Source organism: Sinocyclocheilus anshuiensis, unplaced genomic scaffold (genome assembly GCF_001515605.1).
Source record: "Sinocyclocheilus anshuiensis isolate Anshui unplaced genomic scaffold, SAMN03320099.WGS_v1.1 scaffold260, whole genome shotgun sequence".
Classification (NCBI taxonomy): Eukaryota; Metazoa; Chordata; class Actinopteri; order Cypriniformes; family Cyprinidae; genus Sinocyclocheilus; species Sinocyclocheilus anshuiensis.
Window position 1 is genome coordinate 1574401 of NW_015557134.1, and position 17971 is coordinate 1592371.

At 34.8% G+C, this 17971-nt stretch overlaps 2 protein-coding genes across 2 annotated transcripts in view; one reads left to right on the forward strand and one right to left on the reverse strand.

Annotated features, from left to right (window-relative positions):
* LOC107677974 (5-hydroxytryptamine receptor 7-like) overlaps positions 1-5851 on the forward strand; it is a 10462-nt gene extending 4611 nt beyond the window's left edge. The window contains exon 4 of the mRNA XM_016473051.1: positions 4971-5851. Coding sequence (XP_016328537.1) covers positions 4971-5721 — 751 coding nt within the window. The 3' untranslated portion in view covers positions 5722-5851. The remainder of the gene's footprint in view (positions 1-4970) is intronic.
* A 7780-nt stretch (positions 5852-13631) lies between these two features.
* LOC107677975 (dematin-like) overlaps positions 13632-17971 on the reverse strand; it is a 19180-nt gene continuing 14840 nt past the window's right edge. The window contains exons 9-15 of the mRNA XM_016473052.1: positions 17662-17771; positions 17438-17488; positions 16217-16265; positions 16033-16040; positions 15710-15775; positions 15321-15401; positions 13632-14200 (exon numbers count right to left, since the gene is read on the reverse strand). Coding sequence (XP_016328538.1) covers positions 14087-14200; positions 15321-15401; positions 15710-15775; positions 16033-16040; positions 16217-16265; positions 17438-17488; positions 17662-17771 — 479 coding nt within the window. The 3' untranslated portion in view covers positions 13632-14086. The remainder of the gene's footprint in view (positions 14201-15320; positions 15402-15709; positions 15776-16032; positions 16041-16216; positions 16266-17437; positions 17489-17661; positions 17772-17971) is intronic.

Consider the following 17971-nt stretch of genomic DNA (forward strand, 5'->3'; position numbering starts at 1 on the left):
TTATCTTTTTTTTTTTGCTGCAAACACTCTTCCTAATTGTCATGATTTAAACAGTATTATTCAATGACCTTTGAAAAAATGTCCTAGTTGTGGGCTGAGAATTATGCCTATTTTTAAAACAATCCTTTCACTTTGTTTCACGAGTGACTAAGCCTGCAAGGCTACAAAACAGTTTTAGGCTTTGATGCACAGCCCTGAAGATGTAGACTATTTCACTAACCTTTAAAGTTATACCGTGAATAGTAAATTTTTCAAGTGCTGAAGATAAATAATTCACGGATTAAAGTTGGCTGTAGAAATATACTCTTTTAAAGAGATTTGCAGCTTTGTGAAAAGTTTTCTCTACAACTTTGAAGCCAGAATTTAAGGCAACTTTAGGTTTTCATTTAGAAGAAAATGATAAAATACTAACCAACCAAGGTCTGCTGCTGGAGATTTTTCATTTTTTACTAAACCTTTTCTTTTCAATAAAAGAGCTCTCCAACAACCTTCAATCAATCAATATGAACTGAGAAAAATAGATATGTACGGGAATATTTGATTTTATGTTCTTCAAGAGGGTTATGACCACATTGAAAAAAGATTGGATTTGAAACAATTTTCACTCAAGTGAATTTCACAAATAATTACAAGAAATGGCAGGAGTTTTATTTACAACTTCATTTTTTTTTGTATTTTACACGAAGCTGTGGCTACTGCTGTATTTCAATATTTCTGTGGCAATAACTGTACCTGTACCTCAGTGTCCAAAACCTACTGAGTTGCCAACATGGGAACTGCTTTCTAAGCGAACACCCTAATTGTCATGGAATCTCATTTGGATTGCTACAAATGGCATACAAATATACTCAAAAGACTTGACTTGCACTTGATTTCAATAGTTTGATGTTAGCATGTTGCTAAGCTAAGAGCACAATACTATTAAGCATTAAAAACAGTATTGCATGCTAACTTAAACTAAACTATAATTTTTTTTTAATTATTTATTTATTAAAATTTAGCTGGAAAAAAACTTGAACTCAAAAGAAATAAATTAATGGTGAAACTGTATTATTAAAGGGGTCATATGATGCTGCTAAAAAGAACATTATTTTGTGTATTTGGTGTAATGAAATGTGTTTATGCGGTTTAAGGTTAAAAAAACATATTATTTTCCACATACTGTACATTATTGTTTCTCCTCTATGCCCCGCCTTTCTGAAACACGTAGAAATCTCTAAGGATTGTAATGACTTATACTGTCTTTTTACGTGCTGCGTTGCATCGCACTGCGTAAACATAAAACCATGTCTGCATTTGTGATCGGAGAAATGACAAACAACAAGCGCTACTCTACACTGCTCAAAACTCGCGTTTGAATCGTCAGTGGCAAATTCTTTAAATATGAAAACGTACTTACAGTCTGTGAGTCAGAACAGCCGGCATTGTAGTCTACTCTACCAGGATCAGGAAACAGTCCTCCATAAAATGCACTGCACACATCTGAATATTTGGGTTGAACTGTTCTGGAACAATGTTATAAATACAACTTAACCACTGATTTCTAGTCGTGTCCTCTTTTGGAAGGCCAAACAAAGTATTTTCACTTTCGCAACGAAACACACAGTGTCTTCCCAACATGGTGGCGGCGGTGGCAGCAACAATAAAGTTACAAAAACGTATAAAATTATAAAAACTTAAATTCAACTGAAATTTAAAAGTATGAAAATAAAAGCTACTTTAAAATATTAATAGATAATACAACAGTATATAAATAATACTAAAAATAACACTATTGAAAAAAATCTTAAGTACACTAAATTTTAATATTTTTTCAGTACTAAATTAAATATATTTAGAACACTTTGTCTGCATTCTGGAATTGCCTTCTCTGTAATGGACACCTTTGATTCTACTCATAATTTGGCCTGCTTTTGGAACTTGTCTTAAAAGGCAGAACAATTAACAGCCCACTTATAATGCCTTAAAATACCCTACGTAGGCATCTCACTGGGTTTTGCTACAGAAATACTGAAATACTATACTCACACACTGGCAAAACTGATCACACTCACATCCATTCATCAGTCTGACTGGATGAAAGCTTGTTAAACTTCCGTTTAGCATTAGCTGCATTTGATTTATGCACCATCTCTATAGACCGAATAATGGAAAGCAAAACATGCTTTCATTCAAACATTTTATAGCTACCAGTGTCTGTCCTTGCAGTCCCTTAAACGTTTTGCTTTCCATTGCTTATGGTTCTTGAAGCATTTCTGACTCATTAAGCGTCTCAGTAACTTCTGCTCATTTGATTGATCTTCCACAGTCATGGAAGTGCCCCAGACTACATTGTTCATCTCCAATAGCACTTATAAACCAAGTACTGTTTTAATCCAGTTATTATTTCCTATTTTCTGAGAGGCTTGTGCAAGTGTTCTGTATTTCATCTGGTATGAAGGGGGGCACAAAGAGCAAACAAGTGTAGACAGTACTCAACATCAATATATGTCCATCCAGCTGATATCACAGCGTATTATGCCATGAAGAGGCTTTCAGACATCAGCAAATCATGAGTGGTGCCTCGCTAACATCACTAATACTGTTGGGCATACAAAATCTCTTTTAAAAGCAAATAATACAAATATTTTTTTAATTCAAATAGTTAAATAGGCTATATCTAAAACATATTATATTTTAATTGTCAGGTGGAAAAAAAGGTAAAGAGAGCATTTTAGAAACTAATGTGAAATGGTTTCATGGTCCAGCGATATATTTGGAGTTTCTGTGTAGGTGTATGAAAGGTTTTAACTACATTAAGTGTCCGATCCAATAAGTGTGTCTCTAAGCCTTTCCTTGATCAGAGGGATTCTCATGCGTGAAATGAAAGCTTTTATTTTTAGAGGTGGGCAGGGGAATAGAGACTTTCTGCTTTAGTAGGTAAAGAGAAGCCAATGTACTGTATGTTACATTCAAAATTTAGATCCATAGAATCTTTAGTTATGCTGAAGCCTTTTGAAATGTTCACTGCAGTGAAACAGATTTTGATGAATGCAGTGATATGTGGGAAAGCTGTAGAGTGTGTGATTTTATTCAATTTCACAGATTCAAACTCATGTCACCCACATGAGCACTAAGGCTCATCATGTTGGATTGCAATAACCAGCAAGCCACAGCACCAATTACAGAATGTACAGTTTGGTGCATTTCTGTCTTGACAACAATGATGTGGACAGTGAGATTAGATCATTTGTAACAGAAGCTATATTCCTTCTTTTGTCCCCAACTGTATTACTACACAAGAAAGAGAAGAGAGAGATGCAGCAAGAAAGATTGCTAATCCAAACATTACATGTACCAAGAAATTGAACTTTTTTACTGCTGAGAGCGTTCATAAGAAATTAACAACTGACTGTGAGTATCAAATACCAACCAATTTCTAATATGTAAATTAATCCAATGGAGCTTCCGAAATTACATACTCTTTGAGAAGGTACTTTTTAGTGAGGAACGAACTTTGCGACCAAAGGTATGTTCTGTATCAGAGGTTCTCAACTCTGGTCCTCAAGGTCCACTTTCCTGCTGAGTTTAGCCCCTACCTTGTTTAAACTCACCTACTTTCTAATAATCCGGAAGATCTTGAATAGCTTGTTGAGGTGTGTTTGATTAGGGTTGCAGCTAAACTTTGCCGGAAAGTTGACCTCAAAGGCCCAATACACACACACACACACACACACACACATATATATATATATATATATATATATATAGTATGAATGTGTGTAGTATGAATGAAATGGAGACATAAATGTTGAAATTGTCATTTCAATGCCATTCACGACTCGAGAATCTCTGCAGAAATACAGTAGTAGATCATCTAGGTACTTTTCGTTTACCTTTTTATGCAGTGAATTCAGACAAGCTACTGTTTTTCGCTCACTATGTAGTAGTGAAGTAGGCATATTCAGATGCAGGGCCAGTTTGACCAAGTTATCTATAGTTCCATTAAAGGGATAGTTCACCCAAAAATAAACATTCTGTCATTAATTACTCACCCTCATGTCGTTCCAAACCCGTGAGACCTTCGGTCATCTTCGGAACACAAATTAAGATATTTTTGATGGAATCTGAGAGCTGTCTGACCCTGCATAGATGTCATTAATTACTCACCCTCATGTCGTTCCAAAACAATAAGACCTTCATTCATCTTCAAAACACAAATTAAGATATTTTTGATGAAATTCGAGAGCTTTCTGACCCTGCATAGACAGCAACACCACGTTCAATGTCCAGAAAGGTAGTAAGGACATTGTTAAAATAGTCCATGTGAAGAATACTAGAAAACAAAAATAACTACTTTTTTTCAATGATTTCTTCTCTTCCGGGTCTCCGATGCACGTTCACGAGAGTACTACGACACGCAGGAGCCGCGTTCTGACATATAACCCGGATGCTTGTTTACAAGCAGAGGAATGCACACGCATGCTTCGTGGTACTGACGTGAATGCGGGTCGAAGTCTGAAGCGAAAGAGAAGAAATCGTTGAATAAAATCATGTATACACAAAGTAAAAATGGTTGTTTTAGGAACTGTTCACCGAATTGTTCTTTGTGGAACCAAAAATGGTTATTCTATGGCATCACTGCAAGAACTCTCTTTTGGTACCTTTTTAAGAGTGTTGTTCAAAAATCCTTTTGGGCAGAAAAATATCTACTTTTGTGGACTAAGTCACTTAATTAGTTGGATAATCTGACATGCCGGAGATTCAGCTGTGAATGCGACATCTTTTCCACTCAGGTTGTTGGTGAAATTCAGGTCAGTAGGGATTTCTCGGGTCTGGTGCTTTTGAGGTATTTTGAGCCATATCTGGCATATTGCGGGGTACTGCAGATGCAAGATCTTTGGGTTCAGTTGTTTTGAGGAATGCAGTTCTCTGCTAAAACACGTAATTTGAAGTTACCTCATTAACCACGTTATCCTCTGTTTCTGCAGATACCTTGGAATAACTCGGCCTTTGACCTATCCAGCGAGACAGAACGGACAGCTGATGGCCAAGATGATAGTCAGCGTCTGGTTGGTATCGGCATCCATCACTCTGCCACCATTCTGCGGCTGGGCTCAGAACATCAACACTGCGGGAGTGTGTCTGATCAGCCAAAATGTGGGCTACACCCTCTACTCCACCGCTGTGGCCTTCTACATCCCAATGGTGGTCATGCTTTTCATGTATTACAAGATTTTCAAAGCTGCCCGCAAAAGTGGGGCCAAACACCACTTCACCACCCTTCCCCCAATTCAGATGGCCTGTCCCGATGCAGCGTTGGCCACCGTAGAGGGGCTCTGCATGCATGGGATGAAGAACGGCACAGCTACTGAAGAGTTTTCCACCCTCTCCTGCCTCTTGAACCGCGAACGGCGGAGTGCCTCGATTTTCAGGCGCGAACAGAAGGCAGCCACCACCCTTGGGGTGATTATGGGAGTGTTTTCGTTCTGCTGGTTGCCATTTTTTCTCTTCACCACAGCGCGGCCGTTCATCTGTGGCCTGCTCTGCAATTGCGCCCCCGTCTGGCTGGAACGGGTACTGCTGTGGCTGGGCTACACCAACTCGCTCATGAACCCTTTCATCTACGCCTTCTTCAACCGAGACCTACGTTCAACTTATAAAGACCTGCTACGCTGCAGATATCGAAACATTAATCGCCGACTCTCAGCTATGGGAGTGCATGAGGCTCTAAAGCTCTGACTGCTCACAATCTGTTTATATGATGGGATGGTGCAAATATATATCTTCTTGACTCTTCTACAAGTTAAGCAGCACAGTTTGGAGAGAATTCACTGGGAATTACAATAATTCTGATTCACTAAAAACGTTCTAAGATTGTAAAGTTTCCAACGTAGGCTCAGTGGAAAATTGTCCCTCTACCCACTTGCAAAACTCCAAAAATTTTTCTATACATACAATTCACTGAAGAGAATATCAATAACTTTTATTCCTTTTCACAAAAATTATGATTATAGGGCAGATCATTGGTTAATAGAGACTTATTTTCACTAGGTTCCTTGCACAATACTATAATAAAACCTTGTAACAATTACATACTTGTATATATTTTGATGTTTGTCTCACAGAAGCAGCTTTATGTGCATGGCTGTTCTGGCATAGTAAACTTGCTTGGTAGCCCACCTGGTACACTGAGTGATGCACTTGCAATTGAGAGCACTTGGGTGTGAGTCCAGTGAAACTCAAATCATGATAAAAGAAGCGAGCTACTTTGGCACTAACCATGCCAGTTTTTATCTCACATTTGGTTTTGTTAACAAAATAGCTGGGGCGCTGCTAGACCCTTACCGTATAACAACCTGAGATTCCAAAAGGGTGCTGGATGAGGTGAAAATTTACCTACAATCCATTTTAGGAATGATTTTATGTGGCACAATATTTTCAAAAGTGATTTGAACATTAACATTTTTGTTCATTTTTGAACATTTCATCACTTTAAAAGCGTCACGAAACTGTTTCCAGAGTGTAAAATCACTTTGCAAAAATGTCACCTCAGGGAAATTTTTTCCCAATGAGCCTGGGTTGAAAGTTTCTTGAACCCACATTCAACTAATCTTTTTCTATTTTGTGCAATGTACTTTTCACTGTCCATTCTGTACATTTCCAGCTTTTATGCTACATAGCAAATTTGTCCAATCAACCTTCTGTGATGCTATCAGCAATGGTTTTCACGTGGAGGTCAAAGCATGATGCGAGTCACAGGGAGAGTAAAAGGGCCTTAATGCACAGCTAGATACATCTGTTGTGCTTGCGTAAAGCCTTGAATTTTACATGAGATGATAAAATCTTAATATGAGTGACAAGATATATGGCCTTTCATTTTAACAATACAGCTATGAATTCATTAAACAAATAAATAGGCCAAAAAAGTAAATGTAATAAAATAAAATAATAAAAGTAAATAATTAAAACAAGATGGCGAGGGTAGTAATTTCAGAGTTTCAGTGATTGCTACATCAGAAATTTGATGGCTTACTTCGGATACTATGTCAATCTGCATGAATGTGCATTGCTTTAACAACCCTTTAAAATTGTCATGACATTTTTCATTTGGAAATTAAATGAGTAGATATTAGGCCTGTTTCACACTGCCTTATTGTCCTTTGTTTTAGAACTACACGTTTACAATGTACAAATATGTTGTTGTCTTTGTTTTAGTGTGTTTGCTGTAATGTAATCTGAACTGTGAAAGACACTGATTGACAATGGGTTTCAAGAACTTTGTATAAAGTATATACATATATTGTGACAAGATGTGCTGAATATTCAGTTTAGAATTTGAACCTCATAGTCAACATATTGTCAGTGAGCTTGTGTCAGTATTCTGCTTGTACATGCTGTGCAATCAGTGTTTGTTTTGGAAGATGGTGTACAAATCTAGCTGTCTCAATACTCGTGTTTTCTTAATAAACATTACCTTAATAAATATTCAATTGCACATGTATTCCATTAGCATACTCTTAGAAGCCCAAGTGGCTTGTTTACCATATGGCATAGGTCTTGAATATAATTAGAACTAATTTGTTTACTTCACCGCTCAAGTCAGCATTTTAAATCTGACGAAAGGTGAAAACAGCTGAAATGCAAAATAAATAGCCTACTGATTTTATATAAAGTAATAAAAAAAATTTTTATATAAGAAATAAGTAGCAATACATACAGTATAAAATTTAAAAAAATACATAAACATATAAATGAATATACACATCAAATTTAAATTTAATTAAACATTAAATTGCAATAAATTCTTTAAACTTGAATGATTAACAGATTATTTACATGCTACTTCTTGTTTTTCAGTGTTGGTTACATAATGTGGCTGGTATTTAGTGGACTCGCACCAGGATGCAAAACAAGATTTCTTACGACAATGGCTTGTGTTTTGTACTATTACAGCATTTCTCCTGTGCTAACCTACTAGAAACACTGCTAAGCAACACACTAGCATTGAAACGGCATGTTCTGCACGGGCGAAAAAAAGTGTGCTGTGCTGTTAGCTTTTCACCAAAAGAAATCCTACTTTACCTTGATGGTCAATGTGAGTTTGCAGTCTGTATGCTACGCAACAAGAGTGTGTACAATATAATGACAAGAAATGTCTTTCTGTTGAGTTATCAAGACCATACGACGTGCCCAGTGAAGCCCAGTTTATGAAACAGATGACTCATATGAGCCATATATTTTCAGCGAATCAAACTATACACCGTGACAAATGCAGCCTTATTCCCAAAACAATCCGAGATTCGTATGGACCAGACCCCACCGTTCGGCACAAATGTGATTCGCAGATTAATTTGCCAGTTTATACGTTCAAGAAATTTTAAACCACTGAGGTTGATTCCTCTTTCACGTCTCAGCATGTAAGATACATACACATAAAATTGTCAGAAACCCTTCAAAGCATTGTCATTCTCTGAGCTTTAAGTAGTTTTTTTCTTGTTTCTTGCTTATCCGAAAAATCATCCGATCTGTGTCTCAAAAACCACAATATGATGCGTTTGAACCACTATATAACTTATAGAAACTGGGCATCTGATGACCCCATTAAGAATTCCACAAACAAAATGATCTGGTTCTTTTTAATGAATCATTGCCCGATTTCTGAAACAAGTAACTCTTAAGATCCATTTTTTTAAGTGAATCAGCTCTCTGATTCTCTAATCAATCAACCTGAAACACTGCTCTGTACAGCATTAGCAAAAAGAGACTGTATTTCATATGAAATTCCTTGAAAATATGAAATGCTTTTATTATAGCCTAATGGAAATTGGCCTTCCCGAATGAATTGGAATTGGAATAAAAGTGAATTGTTTCAAGAGCTTATGAATCCAACTGATTCTGACCCCTATTAGATAGCTCTGCCTCCTATTTTTTCTGAAGAAAATTGGACATGCTAAATGATAAATGCTAATAAGTGTAGTGAAATATGTTTCCCCAGTGGCTCTCATGAACTAAACCACACAAACATCTAGCAGAGTTGTGATGAAGTGGCGAGATGCATCATTTATAGAGCTAAGAAAATAGTGCAAGCGTGCTGCTGAGAATCATCACATAACTTTTTGGAGTGCTGCTCATGGCCTTCTGCACACTTCCACTTGTGGACTGAAATGTAATTTTTGAATGAAAGCCTCTCACTTCAGGGTTTGCCATCTGCCCTGGTTTATCCATCCCACAACACTGCTCCATTGAAGTGACAGCTTCTACCATCTGCATTTCCCCCATAGCCCCCTTCTGGGGGATAAAGACACCTTGAACTTCACTGAACCTTAATCTAGCATAGGAAGACAAGATTCATGGGGTTTTGGTGCATTAATGCTTTGCGACATTCAAAAGCTAGCAAGCCGACCAGCTGAAGTTATCAGATAGGATATAAGGTTGTTTTTGCACCATCATCAAGTTCTGCATCACAGGAAATAATAAATGAGATGATATTAGATGATGATGATATTTCAAAGTCTTTCAACACTTTGAAACGTGAGCCGAATGAATTTAAGTGTAAAACACAACACAAAGCCATGCTTATATATTAGTCACACCTAATAATGAACAGTGAAAGGGCCAAAACTTCAAAGTAGTACAGTTGGAATTAATGCTGCTTTATGGAAAATATCAGGCTTTACTTCTCACATCTTTGCATTGCCAAAGATGACGTGCGTCAGAACCCATACAGGCAAAGTTTCATTAATTGTCATTCATTTCTAAAACCCACGCTCATTAACGTGCTGCAAAGACATGAAATGCTCCCTGCGTTTCTAAGCCATGTGTGCCATGTTCAAGATAAGCTCAATGTAGGACTGGGTAAAACGGACTCACTGAACCAGGCTGGCTCGGATCTGGTTGTACAGAAGGTGCTGGTTTTTCAGAGCACTTGGCTTCCCTGCGGCGACCCTTTGTCTTGATCTGACTCATAGGAGGTCATGTGACCTGTCTCCAGTTATTCTATTGTGGGAGTAAAACAGCCAGAAGCCCATTTAGACCTCCAGAAAGTGAAAGGCATGGCAGCAAAGTCTAATGACCTGATGGGCCACCTGAGATTTGCCTCTCTAATCACACAATGAGATCTGCAGCAGCGCTCCTGCAAATCCAGTTCAGCTCCACATTATAGACAGCTCGTTTCCTGAGGTGAGTGCAGGAGGCAGCAGAGTCAGTACCGATATAGTAAGTAAAAGTTAACTTCTAAAAATTCAACTATTTCCAACATTTGGACATTTAACATCCTGTTGATCCACTTGTGTCTTCTTACCTTTCTTTAACTTTAATGCGTAATTTATTTTATTTTATTTTTTGCTCTATTATGGTACTTCAGGATTAAAAAAAAAAAAACTATTTCTAATTCTATTTCTAAATATTTCATGCGAAAGCTAGTCTCAGAATAGACACTTCTCACAGTTATATGGGCCTGTTATAGTATTGAACACTGCTGACACCTTGTGTTCAGTGAAAAACAGGCCAGTAATAAATCACAAAGGAAAACACTTTTCTAAAGTTGCAGTGCCTGGTATTCTCTAAATAAGAAAATAATTAGGTTTTGTAAAAAAAAAAAAAAAAAAAAAAAAAAAAAAAAAAAAAAAGGGAAAAAAAAATAGAGTTTTTTTTTTTTTTTTTTTTTTAAAAAAAAAAAAAAAAAAAAAAAAAAAAAAAAAAGATAAATGGAGTAAATAGTAATGTTAGTAATAGTAAAATGTTAGTAATAGTAAAGTTTGTAATGTCCTCATTTGTTACTTAAAATCGGTGAATACTTGGCACCAGGGGCGCCGCTAGCAATTTTGGGCCCTATGAAAGAATATGAGGTTGGGCCCCCTACCGCACCAAACATACACTATATTGCCCAAAGTATTGGGAAAACTCAATAAAACTAAAAAAACTCATCGCCAAACACCAATGACTTGTACATATGCGTTCAATCATTTTAGACACTTCCAAAACTGTGGCAACAACGATGGAAATACAATTTTTAAATACATGAATTATGTTTCCATCTTTGCTAGGACTTGGCTTTCTGCAGACCATGTCAAGTTCTTCCACACTGACTGAATCAATCTTTATTATTATTTTTTAACCTTGCCTTATACACAGAGGCATTGTGTTAGAATAGAAAATGGTCCTGTTCAAACCATTGGTATAAAATTAGAAGCACACAATTCCCTAGAATAGCATTATATGCTTTTTTTTTACTAAAAATTAGAAATGACTAAAGTAGTCAAACCTGTTCATTAGAAGGGGGTTTCCCAATACTTTTGGCAATATAGTGAACAAGCCAACCTAGCTATTCAAAATCTTTGTCTGCAATTTAATAATATTGACCTATTACTTTTGCTATTGCTTTTGACCATTAGGTATCAGTAACATAATTCATTCAGAACCTGTTTTATGGACATAGACTTTCTGTACCACACTATTCTGCTGATATGGAATGGGTTTGACTACTTGATCAGTTATATTAATAGAAAAGCTTCACTGGGGCAAACAAAAAAATCCTCAAATAATAAATATGATACCCCATAGCAGCATTTCCAGCAGTACCCAACATTTCTCAATCATGAGCTTACTCAGCTAAATGTGACTATTAGCTTAACAGCTGTATTCCTTGTTTGCTAGCTACCTATGCACATACAGCATGCAATGTTCAAAATGTTCTACATTATGAACCAAAAACCTTTAGCTTGATACACTATAGATAACTCTGACCCTGCCTGTGGAAACCCAGCTAAAGTATTTTTTTTTAAAACAGTGGATGAGTAATTCACTCCTTGATTTGCTTAATAAAAGCCTCCTTTGAGATCGTTCTGACAGACATGTTTATTGTGTATTATTTTCAACGTGTTTATTGCTAAGTTTAGTGTGGCAAACGGTGGCAAAAATAATTAAATAATAATTTGCGTGCAGTGTATCTGGTTGCTATGCGCTTCCTGCTCTATGTAATCAGAGTGTGAATTTGTAGATTTTCTATAGCAAAACTAAAATGTGCGACTGACCAAATCGTCCTGCTACTAATAAAACAGATCTCTGGGGGCCCCAAAAGTGCGTGGGCCCTAGAATCGTCCTAACTTTCCCCCCCTTAGGGGCGCCCCTGCTTGGCACACTGAAAGTTCCCTTTTCTTTCACTAAAATGGTCATTATTTTAACAATGCTAAAACATTAAAGGGCAGGTAATTGGTAAATTATTATAATTTCTAAGGTATTTTATCATATGCATTGAAAAACCATGTAAATATTACATTAATATAGTAAAATAATACAAATAAATAATAAAATACATTTTATAAATAATAAAATAATATTAAAAAAATAATAATAAAAAAGAACAAAAAATTGCACAAAATTATAAAAAAATTATATGATAAGATAAAATATAATACATGTAAAAAATAAATCTTGAAACATTTAGTAACAACATACTGTGTAAATGTACACTACTGTTTAAACATTTTTTTTTTAAAGAAATTAATACTTTTATTCAGGAAGGATGCATTGAATTTATCAAAAATGACAGTAAAGACGTTTATAATGTTACAAATTATTTCTATTTCACATAAATGCTGTTCTTTTGAACTTTTCTATTCATCAAATTATCCGGAAAAAAAAAAGATTTTGAAAATGAAAAAAAATGTATCACGGTTTCCACAAAAATATTAAGCAGCACAGCTGTTTAAAACATCAATAATTACAATAATAAATGTTTCTAGAGCAGCAAATCATCATATTACATTGCTGAAAGATCATGTGACACTGAAGACTGGAGTAATGATGCTGAAAATTCAGCTTGGCATCACAGGAATATCTACATTACAGTATCAATTATATTTATTTAAAATTGTAATAATATTTCACAATATTACTATTTTACTGTATTTTTGATTAAATAAATGCAGCGTTGGTGATCATAAGACACTTTTCAAAAGCATAAAAAAAAAATCGTACAAACCCCAAACTTTTGAATGGTTTCGTTCAATTTAACAAAACACTACATGCGCAAAGTTAGCTGATCATTATATTAATGCAACATATTTTTTTTTCAGTGAATTGACCCAAAAATGTTTGCTTGACACAAATTCTAACATGAAGCTTTTATTTTTTTTTCAACATTACACCGTTACATAAAAACGGTGATGAAACACAGAACTATGAACAGACACATAATCGTTGGACAGTCTCCATTGGAAGTGTGCGATGCATGATTTGATAACCCCTATGCCATTTTAAAAGACACCGCAATGGAGACCAACTACTAAAGGCAGTAAAAACACAAGTATGCTTCGACAAGAAAATGGAGTGGCTTTGTGTGGAACAAAGATCTTCTAGTGTTGTTCAGTAATTACAAGCAACCTACTGTATGAAGCACCAACAGTGTACGAGAACCCAAAGCCAGAGCTTACCAGCAAGCCTGAGCTTACATATTTCATATTAGTCCACAATATAACACAAATAGAAGTTGTATATCGCAGTGCTTTTATCGGTAAACGGAATAAATTATGTAAACTTAGTGTCCATGCATTTTTAATGAATGATGATGAACATTTAATGTTAGAAATGTTCATCTAGTGATTGTTAAAGCTGAACTTTTACATATCGACACCAAGAATAAATAAAGTGCCATATGTGTTTGGGATACAATAAATTAAGTTTATAGTGGAATATTAGTGAACAGAAAAAGAAAAAAAAAGTGATGTTTACGATTAAAACTTTGTGTAAATATATAGGCCTATTATTATAAACATCTCTGGGCACTTTAAGAATTTGAAATCGATGTAAGGCGTAAAGAAACGGCTGGAGCAGTTTATGAAATTGATATTCCATCACTAATAATCCGACTTTTGAGATATGGAGCGACTGTAGGGATGCGCGAGTCTTCATTCTGTCTTTATTATATACACCAGAGACGTACAGAGACTGCTGTACATGTGAGTGAAATAACATCTGGTGATGTGGTGTCATCTTCCTTGCTTATCTTCAAATGTCTGCATAGCATCCGTATTAGATTAGAGTGGATATTACTGGCGTCTCTGGAGGGCAAAGGGTTCAGTGTCCAAGTCCAAATGTCCAAATGTTAGAAAAGGGACACTTTCTTCTTCAGGTCGTTCCGTTTCCATAGTGACAGACGATCAAATTCTGTGATGGACATTCCGAATAAGCTCTGGAATTCCTCTGGAGACAGATGACGCTTTAAAAACACAAAAATCACCACAATCGCTCAGTTTATATGTGCGGTCTGAGACGGGAAAACATCTCCAACTTAACTTCAGCAAATAGTGCAATCAATATTTAATTACGTTACAATATTATTTACAGCATTTAATAGTAGTATCGTATGTATGGCATAGTATCACCATGTCAATAAAATATTTAAACATAAAATAATAAAATATTATTTAGTTTATTAAAATTTTGTTACTTTATTTATTTAGTTTATTAAATGTATTTATTTGTTTGTGGTAGGAATGTTTGGGAAAATGCAATAATAAAATAATAATAATAATAATACTAATGAACTATTTGAAAATATTAGAATTAATAAATAATGTTTTACAAAAATGTATTTATGCATTTGTGGTAGGAGTGTTTGGAAAACAATACAAATAAATAATAAAATTAATACATTTTTAATAAATGATGTTGTTGTTGTTATTATTTTCCCTCAAACATGCAATCATAAATAAATAAATAAATCTGTTTATACAGTATGTTCAGTTACTTTATCCAATAATAATAATAATAATAATAATAATAATAATAATAATAATTTACGATTTGTGTTAGGAGTGTTTGAAAATGTAAAAAAACATTAAGAAATATTTATTTTAATTTTTTATTAAAAATATGAAAATGTATTCGATGTTTTCATAAATTAAATATATATTTTCAATAAATTGTATTATTATTATTATCCCTCAAACACACAATCACAAATAAATAAATAAATAATGTTCAGTTACTATATCCAATAATAATAATAATAATAATAATAGTTATTATTATTGTTGTTAATAATAATAATATTATTATTAGTTTGTTTTCCAAATGTTTGTGTTTACCACAAATAAAAAATAAATAAATACACATTTTGTAATTATTATTATTATAATTTTTTATTATAATAATTTTGAATTATAATAATTTTATAAGATTTATTATTCATATGTTATTAATAAAATAATAATATATATACTTATTTTGCTAATTCTTTTGAGCATATAATGGCAAAGAAACTCAAGGACATTAAACTGTTACATTAACTTTTTTTTTTTTTAACCAAGGTTAACCAGTGCTTATTTGTGACTTGCCTCTAATCTGGTCCTGTCAACACCTGGAGGAAGTTTACTGCGCCCTCTGTGGGTTACAACCAGCATTTCATATGGATATATCTGAAGGGAGATGAGATTTCATTACATTTTGGTAACATCTTATGCGGTACTCGTCCTTTTTGATTGACTGGACACAGTAAACAGGCCGTCACATATTAGCAGCTTGCTCACGGGAGAATGTTCACTACACAAACAACCTCCAAAGTTTTCACTTCGATATTGTCTTCATGGATGGCGTCATAGTGAATTCTGCATTCAATGGAAGCGAGGCTTAGAAGCAACATGGATGTGAGTGAATGTATGGCATGGGGTTAGAAGAGAGAAGCAGAACATGAAAACTTTGGAGGGTCTCGTAAGATCTGCCTCACCTTCTGTTCCAGAATACTAGGAAGAGAGCTTCCTCTGTCCATTCTCCCACTCTGTGAATCGCCATTCTATGAAGACGCCACCCCAGCCCCGAAAAATGCCCCCCGGGACAAAGGAGATCAATATGAGACATATGAGTACATTTACATCCATAATAATGAATCAGCCTCATTCTATTATTAAGTGTGCAAACAGTGTGTGGAGATCAAATGAGTCTGAAGCCATGAAAGAGTGTAGGCTAATGTCAGGGTAAAGATACATTAGTAGCAGGAAATGCCAGAGCCTATTAGAAAACCCAACAGCCATGCTTGTGAGATCTTCTTACCTGTACACCTGAGGAACATAGAAAGAAAAATCAGAAAAATACAGTGACATTAAACTAATATTTTCCTCATATTTGTGGATTCTCACTCAAATTGTGTTATGCTGATAATAGAATTTATAGCAGAAACATATAAATAATGAGTATTTTAATACACTGCTTATGTATACTACATTTTTGACCATACCTGTTTTTGCTTTTCCATTGTCTGTGGAGGTGAAGTCTGCAGACCGCAGCTACACGCATGAAGAGAAACACACATCAGAGACTCAAAAGAGCTACAGGAACATCTTAAACATCAGCCCATCTTTAAAAGGGGCATTTAAAAATCAACCTTGATATTCTGAAATATAAAAGTGTATGTAGTTAGTATGTAAACAAACATAATCTCAGAATAAAAAATGGTTTGTTTCCAAATCTGTACTATAATGACACCCAAACTTAAAACAGATTATGTGGCTACCAATATTTATACCATCCCAACTATACTGGATGTGACAGCAAGCCCACATTTTTAGCAAGTGTGAAGAAGTTAACCAATCAAAACAGTATTTACATATTCAAATTTACACACACTCTTAAAGGTATAGAAGCAAAAAAAAAAAAAAAAGCGTTTACATCTAAGGGTCAGAGAGATGTGAAAAACGCTAATAATATTTAATATTACAAATAAAAATGTATGATATGAATCAGTAAATAAAAGACTACATGCTATTTACTACAATTAATATGATGCATTTTCATATTTAATATTACAGTGAATAACGTTAATAATTAATATTTGTAATGGTCATTTTTAATATAGCAAAGAAAAATATTTATCCGTAAAGAAAAATGAAATGTATTTATTAAAATAATGAATGCTAATAAGTAATATTATGAATTAATATTCATATTTAATAAAACATTCATATTACAAAAAAAAATTATGATACAGATCAGAATATTTTAATTGCAGTTAATAATGTTAATTGTTATTATTATTAAATGTACATATTTAATATTAAAATAATATTATTTAGTAAAGATAGAATACATTTGTTAATTTGTCATTTTATTACCATTAATAATTGTAATAATATGATTAATTTTCATATATAATGAATATTTATGAATTTTTGATTTTAAAGTGCCCCTATTATGCCATTTCCAATATTGCCTTTCAATAATTCCCGCCTATGTTCTACACTGGCCGGCCGAGAACAACTTGACCCCGCCCACAAACACGTCAATCTACTGCTTCTCTAATCTCGGGGAGTTCAACACGGGATTCACAAAATGCTTGCTGCTGAAAGATGGATCAGTATCCTGTTTATTTGGACCAGCTACTCAACTGAATCACAACCTGTAAGTATGATAAATAATAGATGTTTATATTTTCTATAGAGCGTTTAAAATACAGAACTACTGAAATAGGCGTATCGTTTCCCAGGATCAATTTGCCCAAGTTGGACTGTATCTGAAAAACAAACAGCCCAGTCATGATTAGCGAGCTCCATTAATGTTGTGCGTGCGTATCCTTCCAGCACTGCCTTCAAACAAAACACTTCATCCTCTAGCCATAGAGAAATATTCCCAGCGCAGCGGCTGATTTATGTAGACAGTATTGATGTATCGATGTCCTGCTTTCACCTTCTGAAGTTCCTGTTCCTGGAGTCTCTTTGCATCTTCTGTCAGGTCCTCAAACTCATCGTCCTCGATTGGCTTTCCCTGCTCGGCTGCCTTCTTCTTCCACTCAATCTCTGTGAGTGAGTGAATTTACATTCATATTTAAAGGGGTCATATGATGCGATTTCAATTGTTCCTTTCTCTTTGGAGTTTTACAAGCTCTTGGTGCATAAAGAAGATCTGTAAAGTTGCAAAAACTGAAGTCTCAAATTCAAAGAGATATTCTTTATAAAAGTTAAGAGTCAGCCACACCTACCTAAAACGGCTCGTTCTA